Source organism: Malaclemys terrapin, chromosome 1, assembly GCF_027887155.1.
Source record: "Malaclemys terrapin pileata isolate rMalTer1 chromosome 1, rMalTer1.hap1, whole genome shotgun sequence".
NCBI classification, from domain to species: domain Eukaryota; kingdom Metazoa; phylum Chordata; order Testudines; family Emydidae; genus Malaclemys; species Malaclemys terrapin.
In genome coordinates this window covers 316,892,288-316,907,044 of record NC_071505.1, presented here as the reverse complement: position 1 = coordinate 316,907,044, position 14,757 = coordinate 316,892,288, and the positions used below count along the sequence as shown (strand labels likewise).

The window sequence follows — 14,757 nt, the reverse complement described above, 5'->3', positions numbered from 1 at the left end:
GTGAGCTTGCTGGGTTGCCTAGCGATCTGGCTGAGAGCCAGCTGTGCCCCCACAAGACCAAAGAGATTGTAATGGAAATAACCCTTGTTCAGAGCTGGCTCTAGGTTTTTTGCTGCCCCAACCAAACAAAATTTTGGCTGCCCCCCCACCCCAGCCCTAGGCTCCCACCCGCACCTCCCTGCTGCCCCAGCCCTGGGCTCTCCCCCCAACCCACACCCTCCTGCTGCCCCAGCCCTGGGTCACTGGTAACTCGCTCCCAGGGGGGGTCATTCAGCAGGAATTTTGGATGTGCACAGAACACAGACAGGATTGGTTCCCAGATGGTTACAGAACTGCAATAAAGCTTGTGTGAGTGGAGGATATCTGGATGCATATTATAAGACTGTCCTACATAAATGAGGAAAAGTTGAGGTGCCTTTATTAGTCTTTTGTTCCACTCTTTGTTTATATGGGGAATTTGCCAATGCAATATCACTGTCTTCCTTTTAAACAATATGGCCATGCCTCCCTTCTCTCTCCTTATCAGAGACATTATCTCTCCCCCTTCCACACTCCTCCCTGTCTCTCCTCACAATCCAGCGTTCCCTTGTAGATGTGGAGATGGTACATGATCACATGTCTGATTTGGGTCAATAAGACAGACACCTTCCTGTGCAAAAGCAGAGCTAAACTTTAATGGTGTTTAATGGGCAGGTGCTGGTGTTGGGGATTGGGTAGGAACAGGTGCTTGTTTAGTTGCAGCAGAAGAACTTCACGTCATTGAGCGCTGTGTCATCCCCACCTCCCTGGGATGCCTCCACCTTCGTCTGGATCCCACAAATCCCCTTAGAGCTGCAGCGAGTGCTCCATGGGCCAAAATCACCCCAGGACTGTGCAGTGCCCACCATCTTGGCCCCATCTGAGCATTCAAACTCAATGTTGTTGGCCGCCGTGTCATCGCCCAATCCCTGGGGCGGTTCCACTCTCAGTGAGAAGGAGATCAGGTCACCCTCGGTGCACCTTTGGACCTCAGTCCAATCGCCCCACCTGCCAAAGAAGAAAATAATTACCTGAGACTTACTCAGGGTCTGCTACCCACCACGGGGCACCAGTCATCCTAGCTACTGTGCACCAAGCCCAGTGTTCATAGGACACACAGCAGTGACCTGAAAACAGGCCTGAAAGAACCTGGGGTATTTTGTTTTCTTTTTCTTGAGTAGTGTTTTTTCTTGCTTGGATTTAACCTCAGAAATATCAGACGTGTCAAGCCTGGTCTTCCCTGGTTTTGCCGGAGGACTTCCTTGGGGACTCAGGAGATGAGCCTTGAGTGACAATTTGGGGAAATGTGTGTAGAACTTATCAGTTCTGGTTATTATTACTGAGTTATGATGAAATGTTACTATGAAAAACTGCTGTATCATAAATGCCTCTCTGTATGTGGATCCACCACTGCTGACAGGACACGTACCTGTTATATTCTCCAGACTGAAGACAACGGGGAGGTACTTAATGTTACTGACAATGTTTTGACCATGCAAAAGTTACGCAAAAGAGTAACTGCATTCCAATGCAAAAAATACTTCCTCCGCTGTCTGAGGGGAGGGGGTTTTTTTTTGAGCTATGGAAAGTTACCAAACACAGAACTAAAAAATCAGCTAGGTGACCTGGAGTCAGGAGGTATTTAAAGATGGGGAAAAAGTCAGACAGGAAGAGGAATCAATGGGCAGGAAAGAGCAAGATCAGAGAAGCAGGGGAAGGGAACTCCATGAATGAGAAGTCCTCTGGCATGTGATACACGCTGACCCCGAATAAAACAAGGAGAGAGGACAGGATGGGATGATGGATGAAAATGTTTTGTTCGAATCAGGAGGTATGAGGAGTAGGGTTGGTAACTAACCACATCAGAAGGGTAATATGTTTATATAAGTATATGAAAAGAGGTTTCAAAGGGGGTGTCTGTCTGGCCTAGGGGGAAACGGAAAGTCACGTCAGTTACTGAGCTGATCCGTTGTCATAGGCATACATATATTAGTGTTCCTGTAGAGTCTATGGGGTACTAGTACCATGCTTTGTTGACAGTAAACCTGGCTGAGTGCCTTCACCACTGAACCGAGTCTTTGGTCTTCTTGGGCAGTTTGATCGAGGCCTGCTGCACCAACTACCTGGCCAGAGCCAGTGCAATTCACAGAGCCAAGAACTGACAACAATGTCAATGGCAAAATCCCACTCATTCCAGTAGGGCCAGGATTTCACCCAAAGAATATGAAAGGATGTAGTGAAAAATTTCTTTTCCCACCCGCCAATTGCTGTAGATTTCACACTGGACTCTGGGGTCGGTATCGTTTCACTGGTTCTCTCCAGTCCTTCACAGCAACTTCCAGGGCACACAAGATATGAATTTTAACATGAAATGGCCAGCTGTGTCCATCATTAAGAAGCAGAAACAGCCAATGCCCTATTTCAATTTTCCTTTACAGATTTCCTCCAAACAGAGGGAATAGTCCAAGAAGAGACCCTGTGCAAATGGCATTGTTCATGGTTATTCTCCTCGGCACTTGCAGAGCAGGAGGGATGGGAGAGAAACCAAAGAGCTACTCACGGGCCCACCGTGGACTCGATGACAGAGCCGTCAGTGCAGTACAGGCGAATGCCATTCAAAGCCGTGTCATCATATATTATCCCAGCGCCTTGTTCAGGCTCCACCTAGGAGAGGGGTACAGGAGATGGTGGCACAGGTAAAGATTGGGAGAAGAAGGGTTAGGAATCCCACCCCCAAGCCAATAAACCAGGCATTGGCAACCTTTGGCACACGGCCTGTCAGGGGAAGCCACTGATGAGCTGGGATGGTTTATTTACCTGCAGCGTCTGCAGGTTCGGCTGATCGCAGCTCCCAGTGGCTGCGGTTTGCCGTTCCAGGCCAGTGGAGGCTGCGGGAAGCAGCGTCCAGCACATCCCTCGGCCCATGCCACTTCCTGCAGCCCCCACTGGCCTGGAATGGTGAACCGTAGGTAAACAAACCACTCCGGCCCGCCAGCGACTTTCTCTGACGGGCTGCGTGCCAAAGGCTGCTGATCCCTGAAATAAACCCTCCCAACTACCTGTTATTAAATGAACTACATTTTTTTTTTTTTTTTTTTAAAGGAAAGGAAAATCTCCAGCAATGCACATCTCTCTCTCTCACATAGACACACACCGTGAGTCTCTGTCGCTCTCCGCCATGCTGTATCTCCTCCCTCCATTTGTGCTGCCTTGTAGAGTGCGAGGCTACATTTACAACAATGTGTTAACCATTGAGGGCTCAGCCAAGTGCTAGTTCATCATTTAGCAGTAAAAACAACGAGGAGTCCTTGTGAAACCTTAGAGACTAACAAATTTATTTGGCCATAAGCTTTCGTGGGCTAGAACACATCTAGGCTGGGTTTCCTTGCTGGCCTGGTGTCAAATCCATCTGGGAGCAATCACTCATTGCCACGTCCCGGCGCCTAGGCACCTACCCAACCCCGCTCGCACACAAAGGGCTCATCACTCCCCAGTAAGACTGTCAGGGGCTGAATGAAACTGCTGCCCAGGGCCTGGGCAAAAGAGTGGCAAAGTGTGTCCTGAGGGCAGGCTGTGGATTTTAGGGCAGCCGCTGAAGGTTCAGAGGGAAAGAGAAGCAGGGGAGAGGACCTTGCTGCTGTGTTGGACAGAGGGTCCTGGGATTGCCAGGGGGAGAGAGAGAGAGAGGGAGATTTTTTTTCCCTTTCATAGCTTTATCTCAGGGTCTCATTTTTGCTCCCTGCAGCTCCCTCGCACTGAGTGGTGAGATTTTCCCCCACCCTCCCTACCCCATCTCCCTGTCCATAAGTCTGGGCACCAGCCAAATGGTAATTTTATCCATTCCAGGTTGGAACCACATGGTCCTGGATGAGCAAACACATTGCTTTACCTGCTTTTCCACTCATTGTTCCATGCTCTTCACCTGCCGGTTGCTGTCTTGCTTACCCCGGACTCTGCCCCATGGGCTGGTGGGGGAGGTGGTCCCCGTTCAGTCAGGATGTGGCACACCCATAGAATAAAGCTAAGACACTCACCCTTGGCTACTTACCTTTATGCCCCATCCAACCCCCACCTCCTTCCTGACTGCCCTCCCAGGACCCCTGACCCTTCCAACCACCCCTTCTCCCTGTCCCCTTACTGCCCCTGGAACCCCTGCCCCTGACTGCCCCCCAAAACCCCATCCAACCCCCCCACTTTCCTGACTGCCCCCCCAGGACTCCTGTCCCCATTCAACCCCCCTGTGCCCTGCCCCCTGACAACCACCCCCAACTCCCCTGCTCTCTATCCAACCCCCCCTGCTCCTTGCCCCCTTACCGCGCTGCCTGGAGCACCAGTGGCTGCACCACCCCACTAGAGCCAGCCACGCCACAGCACAGCTCAGAGCACAAGGTCAGGTGGGACTCAGCAGCTGTGCTGCCCCGGGAGCTCACAGCCCCGCCGCCCAGAGCATTGCACTGGCGGCGCGGCGAGGCGAGGCTATGCGGGAGGGGGAACAGCGGGGGAGGGACCGGGGGCTAGCCTCCTGGGCCAGGAGCTCAGGGGCCAGACAGAAGGGTCCCACGAGCCGGATGTGGCCTGCGGGCATAGTTTGCCCACCTCTGAGTTAGACCGTTTCTTCTGAGGTGCCTACTCAATTCTTAACCCTTTCCCTTTAAATCTGTGCAACAAGCCCACGTGATTAAGTCAAATCCAGTTTCCACAGAAAAGTTTCTTAAAGAATAAACAAGTCAGCTTCTGGGGAGAGAAGCGCCAACACAGAAAGGCTGCAAGATCTGAGGTCATTGTTAACAGTTGCATGTGTCAGTCCTGTGGTTGAAGCTCCCAGAAGGCAGGGAGCTTGCTGCTATCATCTGTTGGTGAACAGGAGAAAGAGTGGCCAAGAGCTGCTTCAAAGTTGTTTACCCAGAACTCCAGAGAGACAGAAGCTCTACAGCAGGGGTAATCAATTCTTTCTGTCAAGGTCCACCAAATTTCTTGGTCAAGGTATAGTCAAGGTCCAGATTCTAGAGAAAATGCAAAAATAGTAAAAATAATGATAATAATAAGTAAATAAAAAAAATGTTTACACTTGGCCGAGGCATCAGCTTGCCCTCTGTCTCTGAGGAACAGGTTTGGCCACTCCCCAGACTTCTCTGGAAAACATACTTTTAGTCATGATCTCAGCTTATGTTTACATCTTCACAGATAACGCTGCTATGGACATTTTGCCATGATATTACTGATAAACAAATTATGAGTATTTACAAGGTATGCCTTGTGAGGTATCTTTTATGATCACCATTACAACAATGTGTATAGTGTGAACACAGCAATATATTCTGTCAGTTTGCTCAGCCAGCATTGCACACACCAGCTGGGGTCAAGCAGATGTACTATTGGGCCGGAGCCCCCACGACCTGAAAGGAGGTGGGAGGGAGCAGAGTGGGGCCCTAGAGTGAAGGCTATAAACTTAAAAAAAACAGCACCTTTCTGCATCCCTCACCTGCCAATCCTGAAATCCTCTCCCCTGCCCCGCTGCACTTCAAGCATCAATCACTGAAATCCACAGCCTGTCCTATGGGCCCCTTTTCCCCACTCTACCTCTGGACTGAGCAGGGGGTCCCCCCCCTCCTCCCTCTCTGGAATGATCACTCGGGAATGATGAGCCCTTTATGTGCAAGGGGTGGTCAGGCCAGTGAGTGCCCGGTCAGCGCCGGGTGCAGGGATCTGGCAATGAGCGATTGCTCCAACATGTGGTTGGCACCAGGCCAGTGAAAAGAACTCCAACTTATCTGGGTATATGTTCCCCCGGTGCCTAGGGCTGCTAGTCATTCACCAGCTTCTTTTCCTTTGCAGTGAGAGGAACTACCATGCAGCCCTGTGCCAGTGCCGTCCTCAGCCGGCTCCTCTCCTGCTTCCTCCAAGATGACAGAACACTATCTCCACCCTCGCTGTGCCCAGTGGAGCTGTGCGGGATGAGTGGGGAGCTCAGAAATTGGGCTCCAGAGACTTGGATTCTCTCTGATGGTAACATTACCCCCTCTTCTCTCTGCCATTTCCCCACAGTGCAAATTACCCAGTCTCTCACTGAGGACGTTGCTTGATGCCAGGGTGCATCTAGGTTTTTGATTCCTTCCTTCCTTCCTGACCCCTCCAGCCAACCCTCAGTGCATGGTCCCTTTTGTTTACTACAGGAGGGGAAGCAGGTTGTCCCAGAACTGGGGCTGATAAGGGCCAATGACAAAAAGAATTATCTACACCACTGGGTGCAAGGGACTTCTTTGTGCACAGAGAGGGATGTCTATTGAAGCAGAAAGGCTCTGGGACTGCAGTAGTAATCTGTTAACCATTGGCTAATGTGCTATCTTGTCTTGCTGCAAAACCTACCCTGAGGTGTGGAATTGCCTACCCCATCACTTGTCCCCGCCCAGGGAAAATCCATATATTCCATTGTAATCTATTGATTAACCGTGTCTCTGAGCCTAATAAGCAAGGTGACACTCCGCCAGTGCTGTGCGTAATAAACTCCTATGCTTGACCTCTACACGGTATGGATTTATGTTCCTTCAGGGTGGAGGGGAGAAGTTTAGGGGTAAAACTAGGAGGAAGGGAATGAAATGAAGGAAGCCTGTTACACTTGAAGCTCAGCTTGTTTATTATCCTCAATATTTATTCCACTCTGTATGCATCCGAAGAAGTGGGCTGTAGTGTTCACAAGGCTGATGGACCATTACCTGCTCAGTGGCCATTCTTTGGCAGGAAAGGCGGCAGGTGCAAAAATCTACATCTTAGCTGTTAAACAACATGGAGCGTCCTTCCACACAGACAGCCTGTCACCTTGCTCCCAGCTGGAAATGCTTCTCAAAAGGGGCACAGGACTATAAAAGCAAGGGGCAGACACCCCATCTCTCTCCTTGTCACTCACATTCTCTGCACCTGAAAAGACAAAAGATGCAGCCATTGGCCTCTGGGGGAGGGGTCCTGACCTAAAGAGTTTGGTCTGAAAGCTGCTGAAAGCACGTGGTGAGAAACCTTTGCTTTGAAACTAACATAGTGTAAGTTTAGTGCCCTTGTGGCCAAGATGGAGTCTGCTCTGCAAGCAACTCTGGCCAAGAAAAAGTGTGCACAGGAACGCAGCAGTGAAAGTCCCTTCCACCCCTGGGGCACCTGTTCCAACCCCCCCAAAGTGAACACACACACACAGCTAAAGAGTACAGTGAATATTGGAAAGGGGAATATTTATTTACATTGGGATGAAAGGAGAAAAACAGGGGGAAAGATAGGGGGAGCGGTAAAAGAGGGTTGCATTCAACACAAGGTCCCACAGGCCCAGTGGTACCACAGTTGGAAAGGGCAGACACCAAGAAGAGTTCAGGAGTCCTGGGCAAAGTTCCAGTCCAGTGATGAGTCTTGGGTGCTCCTTGTCATCTACAGCACCAGAAAACTTCCCCCAACAAACCCCCTCTTCTGCCGCTCTCTGCACAGAGCGACAATCTCCCCACTTAACTAGCTACAGCCTCCCTCTTTGTTCCCAATGCAAAGTAGGGTGACCAGATCACAAGAGTGAAATATCAGGACACTTTGGGTGGGGAGGGGGGTGGGGGGAAGAGAGATGAGACGGACACAGGTGCACAGCCCCAACCGGAGCTAGAGGCACACTGGTCCACCTGGCCCTGTGCTACCAGCATGCCCCTTCCTGTTGGGGTGGGCCCATGCTGCGCCACACAGCTCCCCTGCCCAGTGCCCCCTGGATCCACTATGCCCAGAGACCCCCTACAACCCTTCCACCACAAATGCACAGTGCTGTACACACAGACTCCCGCCCAGCGCCCCCTGCCTACAACCCCACCACAGCTACCCAGCACCCCACACAAAACCCCCCACTGGCTAGTTTCCCAATACACACAGATTTCCCCTCCCTTCCTCCCTCCCAGTGCCCTTCCCCACAGCCCCATCACCACAACTACACAAATGCCCCACACAGACCCCCACTGCCCAGTGCCCTGACACACAGATCTCCCCCACTGCCCAGCACCCCCAACAGGCCCCCCACTGTTTAGCATCCCAAAACACACAAACCTCCCCCACTGCCCAGCACCCCACACACACCTCCCAGACACTTACTTCATCACACCCTGCCCCCTTCCCTGGCCACACTCACCAGCCCTGTGGGAGGTCTCTGGGTCCTAGGGTCAGAGGAGTCTCCAGACTCTTCACATGCTGCGCCTGCCACAAGCGTGAGCTCTGTGGTTCCCATTGGCCGGGAAAAGCGCTAATGGGAGCTGCCAGAGCCGTGAAGTGGGGCTTGCAGGCACCTACAGCACTCAGAGCCCCCCCACCATAAGAGCCAGAGGGACCTGCCAGGGGGCGAAGTGGGGAGTCCCAGCAGTCTCTCTTTCAGGCAGGCAGCACTCTCGGCTTCCATCTCTCAACTTTGACAGCACTTCTGTCTCCATAGTCTCATTTCTTTCAGGCAATGAAACAGCAGCAAGACAAAGAACAATACAGCAGCAAGAAGGAACAATCACTGATTCTGCCGTATAATAACATCACCAACACTTCAACATCAAAGCACTGCCAAGGAATTAGATTTACCCAGGTGGTGATTTTAACAGGATATTGAAATGGTTTAAACTATTTACTCCTGGAAAGGGCAAAAGTTGAGTGGAGAAAAATAGCAAATGACACTTGAATGTAATATTCTTAGGCAAATTAATGAATCTTATCTCAAGACAGCTGCTTCAATGGCTTCTTTAGAATAACTTAGTTAAATACTATCATCAGTTTCATAAGGCTCAGATAAGACCACACAGTTACCTATTTAGAAACTGTTTGTTATCCATTATGAACTAAACAGGCAACACCTACCCCTTAAACAAAAAGTCCTTTGCCCATCTATGAACTGGCTTAGTTACCTAGGATTAATTAGAACAGGACTAGCTGTTAATTTTACAACTGATACGTTTGAGCTTGACTTTCCTAGAGAAGAGCACCACCACTAGAAGCAGGCCTACGAAGATATAATCTCTATTAAAAGCTGTTTATGGAGAGGCAAACCTGTGAACTGCAGGGTCATGAGTAGCCTACCTAGTAGGGGGAGCAGACCTCACCTGGTGGTTGTGGTGGCAATTCAGGTAATGACAAGCATGGAATCAGGCACCAGTCCAAAGGTGAAGCTGGTGTCTGAGTCAAGGGACCAAGCTGAAGGTCAGCACCCAAAGGGTAAATTGGAGTCAGTCAGAGATATAGCCAAGAGTCCATCAGAGCCAGAAGTTAGGAACCAGACTAGAGCAAGTTGACTAGGACTGGAGCAGGAACTGGGCTGGGAGCAGGGCATGGCAAGATGGCTGGAGTAGAAAGCACCTATACATATGGATGTAGTACATGTAGAGCAGCTGCTGCAAGGCTCCAGTAGCAGCAGGTTGGTTCCTCTGCCCAATCAGGCAGTACAAACATTTGGAGAGGGCTCATTGAGTCCAGGTGAGCTTGCTGGGTTGCCTAGCGATCTGGCTGAGAGCCAGCTGTGCCCCCACAAGACCAAAGAGATTGTAATGGAAATAACCCTTGTTTATTCTCTCTCTTTTGTTGTCATTGATTTTGTTTTTCTTTCATGATGAAACAGGCATAGTTCACAGTAGTGATTATTTGGCCTGTTTCAAATCATGGTGTTCCCTAAAGCACAGCAAAGAACACCATGTGACTAAAATAGTGGGAGTCACTTTCCTGAATGGGTGTTAAGAGAGACAATTATCAAGATTGGGCCCCTAATGAAGAGGAACTCCCTGAGTCTGGAGCTCTTTGTGAAAGTGCTGAAGGGGATTGTTCACAGCCCTTGAAAAAAACCCTGTGCCAAAGCATATTATGTAATATTAAAAATGTTTCTCTGGCTCTCAGGCTCCATTTAATACAACAAAAGATTTTATTCAAAATGTATTGGACACCACAGAGATTGCCCAAGATAAAGGCCTTATCCTCTGATGTTAGTTGGCCCTGTAACAAAGAAAAAGGAACCCAGGTTCTTAAAGGCTCCAATGATTATCAAGTGCATACGTTTTACAAAATTGTTTAGGTAGGCTTATGCCCAGAACACAGCAGTGGCATTAGGACATGGCTGAGTAGCAGCCAAAGAAAGAATAGGTTATCGCTACTGTTAGTACATAGGCTTCTTTGTCAGCCTAAGATAGAATTTTGGGTTTGACTTTTTGATACTCTTATATCTTATACTAATGTGTGAAAAAAGGACAAAGACATTGTGTATGTTGCTTCTACCTGGTCAGATGGGTTTGTTAGTATAATGGGAAGACATAAGGGATAGAACTACAGGATGTGGTGGGAGTGTAATATATGAGCATACACTGAAAGGCTGCCTGGCTTCTTTCTCAAGCCAAGGTCAAGCAACCACTTAGGAGGGGAATGGGGGGGGCGGGAAAGGCAGGGCCAGTGCTACCATTTAGGCAAACTAGGCGGTTGCCTAGGGTGCTAAGATTTGGGGGCACCAAAAAGCGGTGCCCCCAATTTTTTTTTACAGCATTCCTACGCTCCCTCCCCAAGCGTGCGGTCGCCGCTCCACTTCTCCCGCCTCCCAGGCTTGCAGCACCAATCAGCTGTTTGGCGCTGCAAGCCGGAGGGGAGGAGAATTAGAGCGGGGGCGGCGTGCTCGGGGATGAGGCAGAGCAGAGGTGAGCTGGGGTGGGGAGCTGCTGCACGGCTCCCCGGGGGGGAGGAGCTGCCGTGGGGGGCGCCTCAGGACAGGGGGGTGGAACTCCCACGGGGGGGGTGCCTCAGGGCAGAGCAGGGGCGGGGAGCTGCCGCAGGGCGGTGGGTGCTCAAGGTGGAAGTTTCACCTAGGGCGCAAAACTTCCTTGCACCAGCCCTGGGGAGAGGCATAAGAAACACTAAAAGCCAAAGAAAAGCCTGGCCTTGGCCAGTACACAACCTCACTCCTTACCCCTCCCATGGGATACAAAAGAGGTGTGATGAAGACCCCGGACGCACGACCCTCCAAAACAGAACATGACCATAAGTTGTAAGGGGTGTCAGTAGGGGCGTGCACTGCAGGTATATTTGGGCAAGCTAAGAAGGAGGAGGGGGGAATAGGGAACAGGGAGACAAGCAAGGCTCTGAGGAGTCAGAGCTGGGAAGGGGGCAGGGCATGCTCTGCAGCATCCGAGCTAGGAACAGAACACTGGGAAACAGACTCTGCTGGCGTGTAGAACTATGGATATGCTTGCTTGGAACTAACCCCAATAAGCATCACATTGCCTGCACTTCAGACTTCTGGTCTTCTGCTTTCTGTCTGAATGACAAGAACCAGGGCAGGAAGGGGAGGGAAAGTCCTCCAACAGCCACAGAGATCAATTATATGAAGTTGAAGAAATTTGGACCTTGTTTCTAGATACATTTGGATAAAAATGTTGAGATAACTCAAATAATGCCATGCTTCAATTCAAACTTACCCCTCTGCTTTTTTACTCACCCCCAATCCCGTCCCTCTCTCTATTCATGTATGCCTTCTCTTATTGTATTACTGTTACTCACACCCTAACATGTTATGTCTATGTAGCATTGCCTGGATTTGTTGTGTCTAGTCTTGCAACTTTGACAAATTGTAAAATTGTGTAATTGCATAATTGTATTGGAGATCCTGTGAAGCATGCCATATTTGGAAACACACACAGCTGTAAATCATTTACCTTTTTGAATCTTTCATTGTCTACTTCTTTACAAAAATCAGTCACACACACAATATTTGGCCCCAGTTGTTTCTTGGTTCTCTCGACAAAAGTTTTTAACAATTTTTAGAATAAAATGACTTGGTTCCCAACATCTTGAAAAACCCCTTTCTACCCAATATGGCCATGCCTCCCTTCTCTGTCCTTATCAGAGACATTATCTCTCCCCCTTCCATGCTCCTCCCTGTCTCCTCTCCTCCTGGCTCACCTCACAATCCAGTGTTCCCTTGTAGATGTGGAGATGGTATAAGATCACATGTCTGATTTGGGTCAGTAAGACGATACCTTCCTGTTCAAAAGCAGAGCTAAACTTTAATGGTATTTAATGGGCGGGTGCCGTGTCATCATATATTATCCCAGCGCCTTGTTCAGGCTCCACCTAGGAGAGGGGTACAGGAGATGGTGGCACAGGTACAGATTGGGAAGAGAAGTGTTAGGAATCCCACCCCCAAGCCAATAAACCAGGGATTGGCAACCTTCAGCATATGGCTCCTCAGGGGAAGCCGCTGGCCGGTCAGGCCGGTTTGTTTATCTGCAGCGTCTGCAGGTTCAGCCGATCGCAGCTCCCACTGGCCACAGTTCACTGTTCCAAGCCAATGGGAGCTGTGGGAAACAGCGTCCAGCACATCTCTTGGCCCATGCCACTTCCCGCAGCCTCCATTGGCCAGGAATGGTGAACCGCAGGTAAACAAACCGGCCCGACCTGCCAGCATCTTTCCCTGACGGGCCGCGTGCCAAAAGTTGCTGATCCCTGAAATAAACCCTCCCAACTACCTGTTATTAAATTAACTGCATTTTTTAAAAGAAAGAAAAAATGTCCAGCAATGCAGGTCTGTCTCTCTTTTACACGCACACGGTGTATCTCCTCCCTCCATTTGTGCTGCCTTGTAGAGTGTGAGGCTACATTAACAACGTGTTAACCCTTGAAGGCTCAGACGAGTGCTAGTTCATCATTTAGCAGTAAAAACAATGAGGAGTCCTTGTGGCACCTTAGAGACTAACAAATTTATTTGGCCATAAGCTTTCGTGGGCTAAAACCCACTTCATCAGATGTGTTCTAGCCCATGAAAGTTTATGCCCAAACAAATGTGTTAGTCTCTAACGTGCCACAAGGACTCCTCGTTGTTTTTGCTGATACAGACTAACACAGCTACCACTCTGAAACCTGTCATTTAGCAGTAAGGCATTCCCTGGGAAATATCCCACCCTCTTCCACCCTCTGATTCCACCACCTCAACCAAGCTTCACAATCATCATTGTATGTGCATATACAATATAGATATAGTTATAGGTAGATATATAGATACACACACACACACACACACACACACACACACACACAGAGTCTTTTGTCTGGCAAAAAAAAATGTCCCTGGAACCTAACCCCCCCCCAACTATTTATATTAATTCTTATGGGTAAATTGGATTCACTTAACATTGTTCACTTAAAATAGCATTTTTCAGGAACATAACTACCCTCTTAAGTGAGGAGTTACTCTTATTCCCCTTTATGTTTTCCACGTCTTTGACATACACTCTGTCAGGCAGAGACCCTGGATCCCAACTGGGAAGGGTGAGGAGGCTGCCCCTATCCATAACCCCCACACTGGATTTCCACTCTCGCAGCAACACACAAATTCACAGCAGTTAGAGAGGGGAGATATCCAGGCTGGATCTAAATGCAGTGGTGATGGGACTCCCACTCATTCCCTTACTCCACAGACTAACAGTTCCTTCTCTGGCAGGGAAACCTGAGGCTTAGTTTACACTAGAATAGTTTTGCTGTTCATTGTTACTCGCAATGTCCTCCTTGTGTAGCCGTAACTGTAGTACCAAAAAAAGACTTTTGCTGGTATAACTTATTCCAGTTTGGTGAGCAAAATATACTGTTCTGACAACAGCACTTTTGGCACATCTACTAGGACTTTTGCCAGCATAGAAATATTTTCAAAAAATGAAAATAAATCACACCCTTAACAGGCATAGCTCTGCTGGCAAAACATTCTAGTGGAGGCCTGCCCTCAGAATGAGTTTCAAGCAAAACTTCCTTCACTCATTTTATTCCCTTCCTCCTACTTCCCCCACCCCCCTTCATGTTAACACCTTCCAGATACTTACAGTGGTCACATCCCCACGTCTTAGGCCTTGGCTACACTTACCAGGTAGTTCGACAGCTGGAAATCGAAGTTCTGGGTTCGACTTATCGCGTCTAGTCTGGACGCGATAAGTCGAACCCGGAAGTGCTCGCCGTCGACTGCGGTACTCCAGCTCGGCGAGAGGAGTACCGCGGAGTCGACGGGGGAGCCTGCCTGCCGCGTGTGGACCAAGGTAAGTTCGAACTAAGGTACTTCGACTTCAGCTACGTTATTCACGTAGCTGAAGTTGCGTACCTTAGTTCGAATTGGGGGGGGTAGTGTAGACCAAGCCTTACTCGCGGCTCACCCGAGCCAGACAGATTTAGCTCTTTTAGTATCGCCTCCTAACTCTGCCCCTACACTCCCTGGCCCTTTCTGCTTTGACAAATGTTTCTGGCTGAGCCCAAAGCAAAGCCCCATTAACCCAGCTGTGCGGACAATTGTGTTCTCATCTCCTTTCTGCCCCAGCTCTGGGGTCACGGACATTTCCTGCCTCACACCCTTTAATAAACTCAGTGGCCCTGTATGCCAATGGCTGACCAGAGTCTGAGGACGAGAGGATTTTGAAAAACCCAGAAACAGCCTAGAGTCAAGAGAAGTTCTTGCTGAGATACTGGGTGATGAGTGGCCGGGGGGTTGAGGCAGCGGCAAGGAGCTGGGAAGAGTTTTACCTTCAATGCAAATCCATTTGCGAATCCTTGGGGGCAAAGGTTCTTTTCCCCCCATTCACCCCATGAGCCTCCGTTGGATACAGCTATGGTGCCGGTGTACCTACGCGCCCCTGCACCTTGGAAGCAGCAGGAGAGGAGCAGGCAGAGCCCTGCATGGATGAGGGGCTGCATGGTGAAGTATCAGCTCTGGAGCTACCCAGGGAGAAGCTTGTGAGTGACTAG

At 49.6% G+C, this 14,757-nt stretch overlaps 1 protein-coding gene across 1 annotated transcript; it reads right to left on the bottom strand.

The window, feature by feature from the left end:
• Positions 1 to 652: 652 nt before the first annotated feature.
• Positions 653 to 14,757, bottom strand: LOC128829980 (vitelline membrane outer layer protein 1-like). The gene is made up of 3 exons (XM_054015547.1): positions 14,536 to 14,757; positions 2,579 to 2,682; positions 653 to 1,026 (listed from the first exon to the last, which is right to left on the bottom strand). Exons 1-3 carry the CDS (start codon positions 14,704 to 14,706, stop codon positions 732 to 734), a joined length of 570 nt encoding a protein of 189 aa, XP_053871522.1. The 5' UTR covers positions 14,707 to 14,757; the 3' UTR covers positions 653 to 731.

Excerpts from the sequence above, each read along its gene's own strand:
- LOC128829980 (XM_054015547.1), bottom strand. The coding sequence starts at position 14,706 with ATGCAGCCCCTCATCCATGCAGGGCTCTGCCTGCTCCTCTCCTGCTGC. Across the intron at positions 2,683-14,535 it reads CAAATGGATTTGCATTGAAG|GTGGAGCCTGAACAAGGCGC; the intron begins GTAAAACTCTTC and ends CCCCTCTCCTAG. Across the intron at positions 1,027-2,578 it reads ATCGAGTCCACGGTGGGCCC|GTGGGGCGATTGGACTGAGG; the intron begins GTGAGTAGCTCT and ends CTTCTTTGGCAG.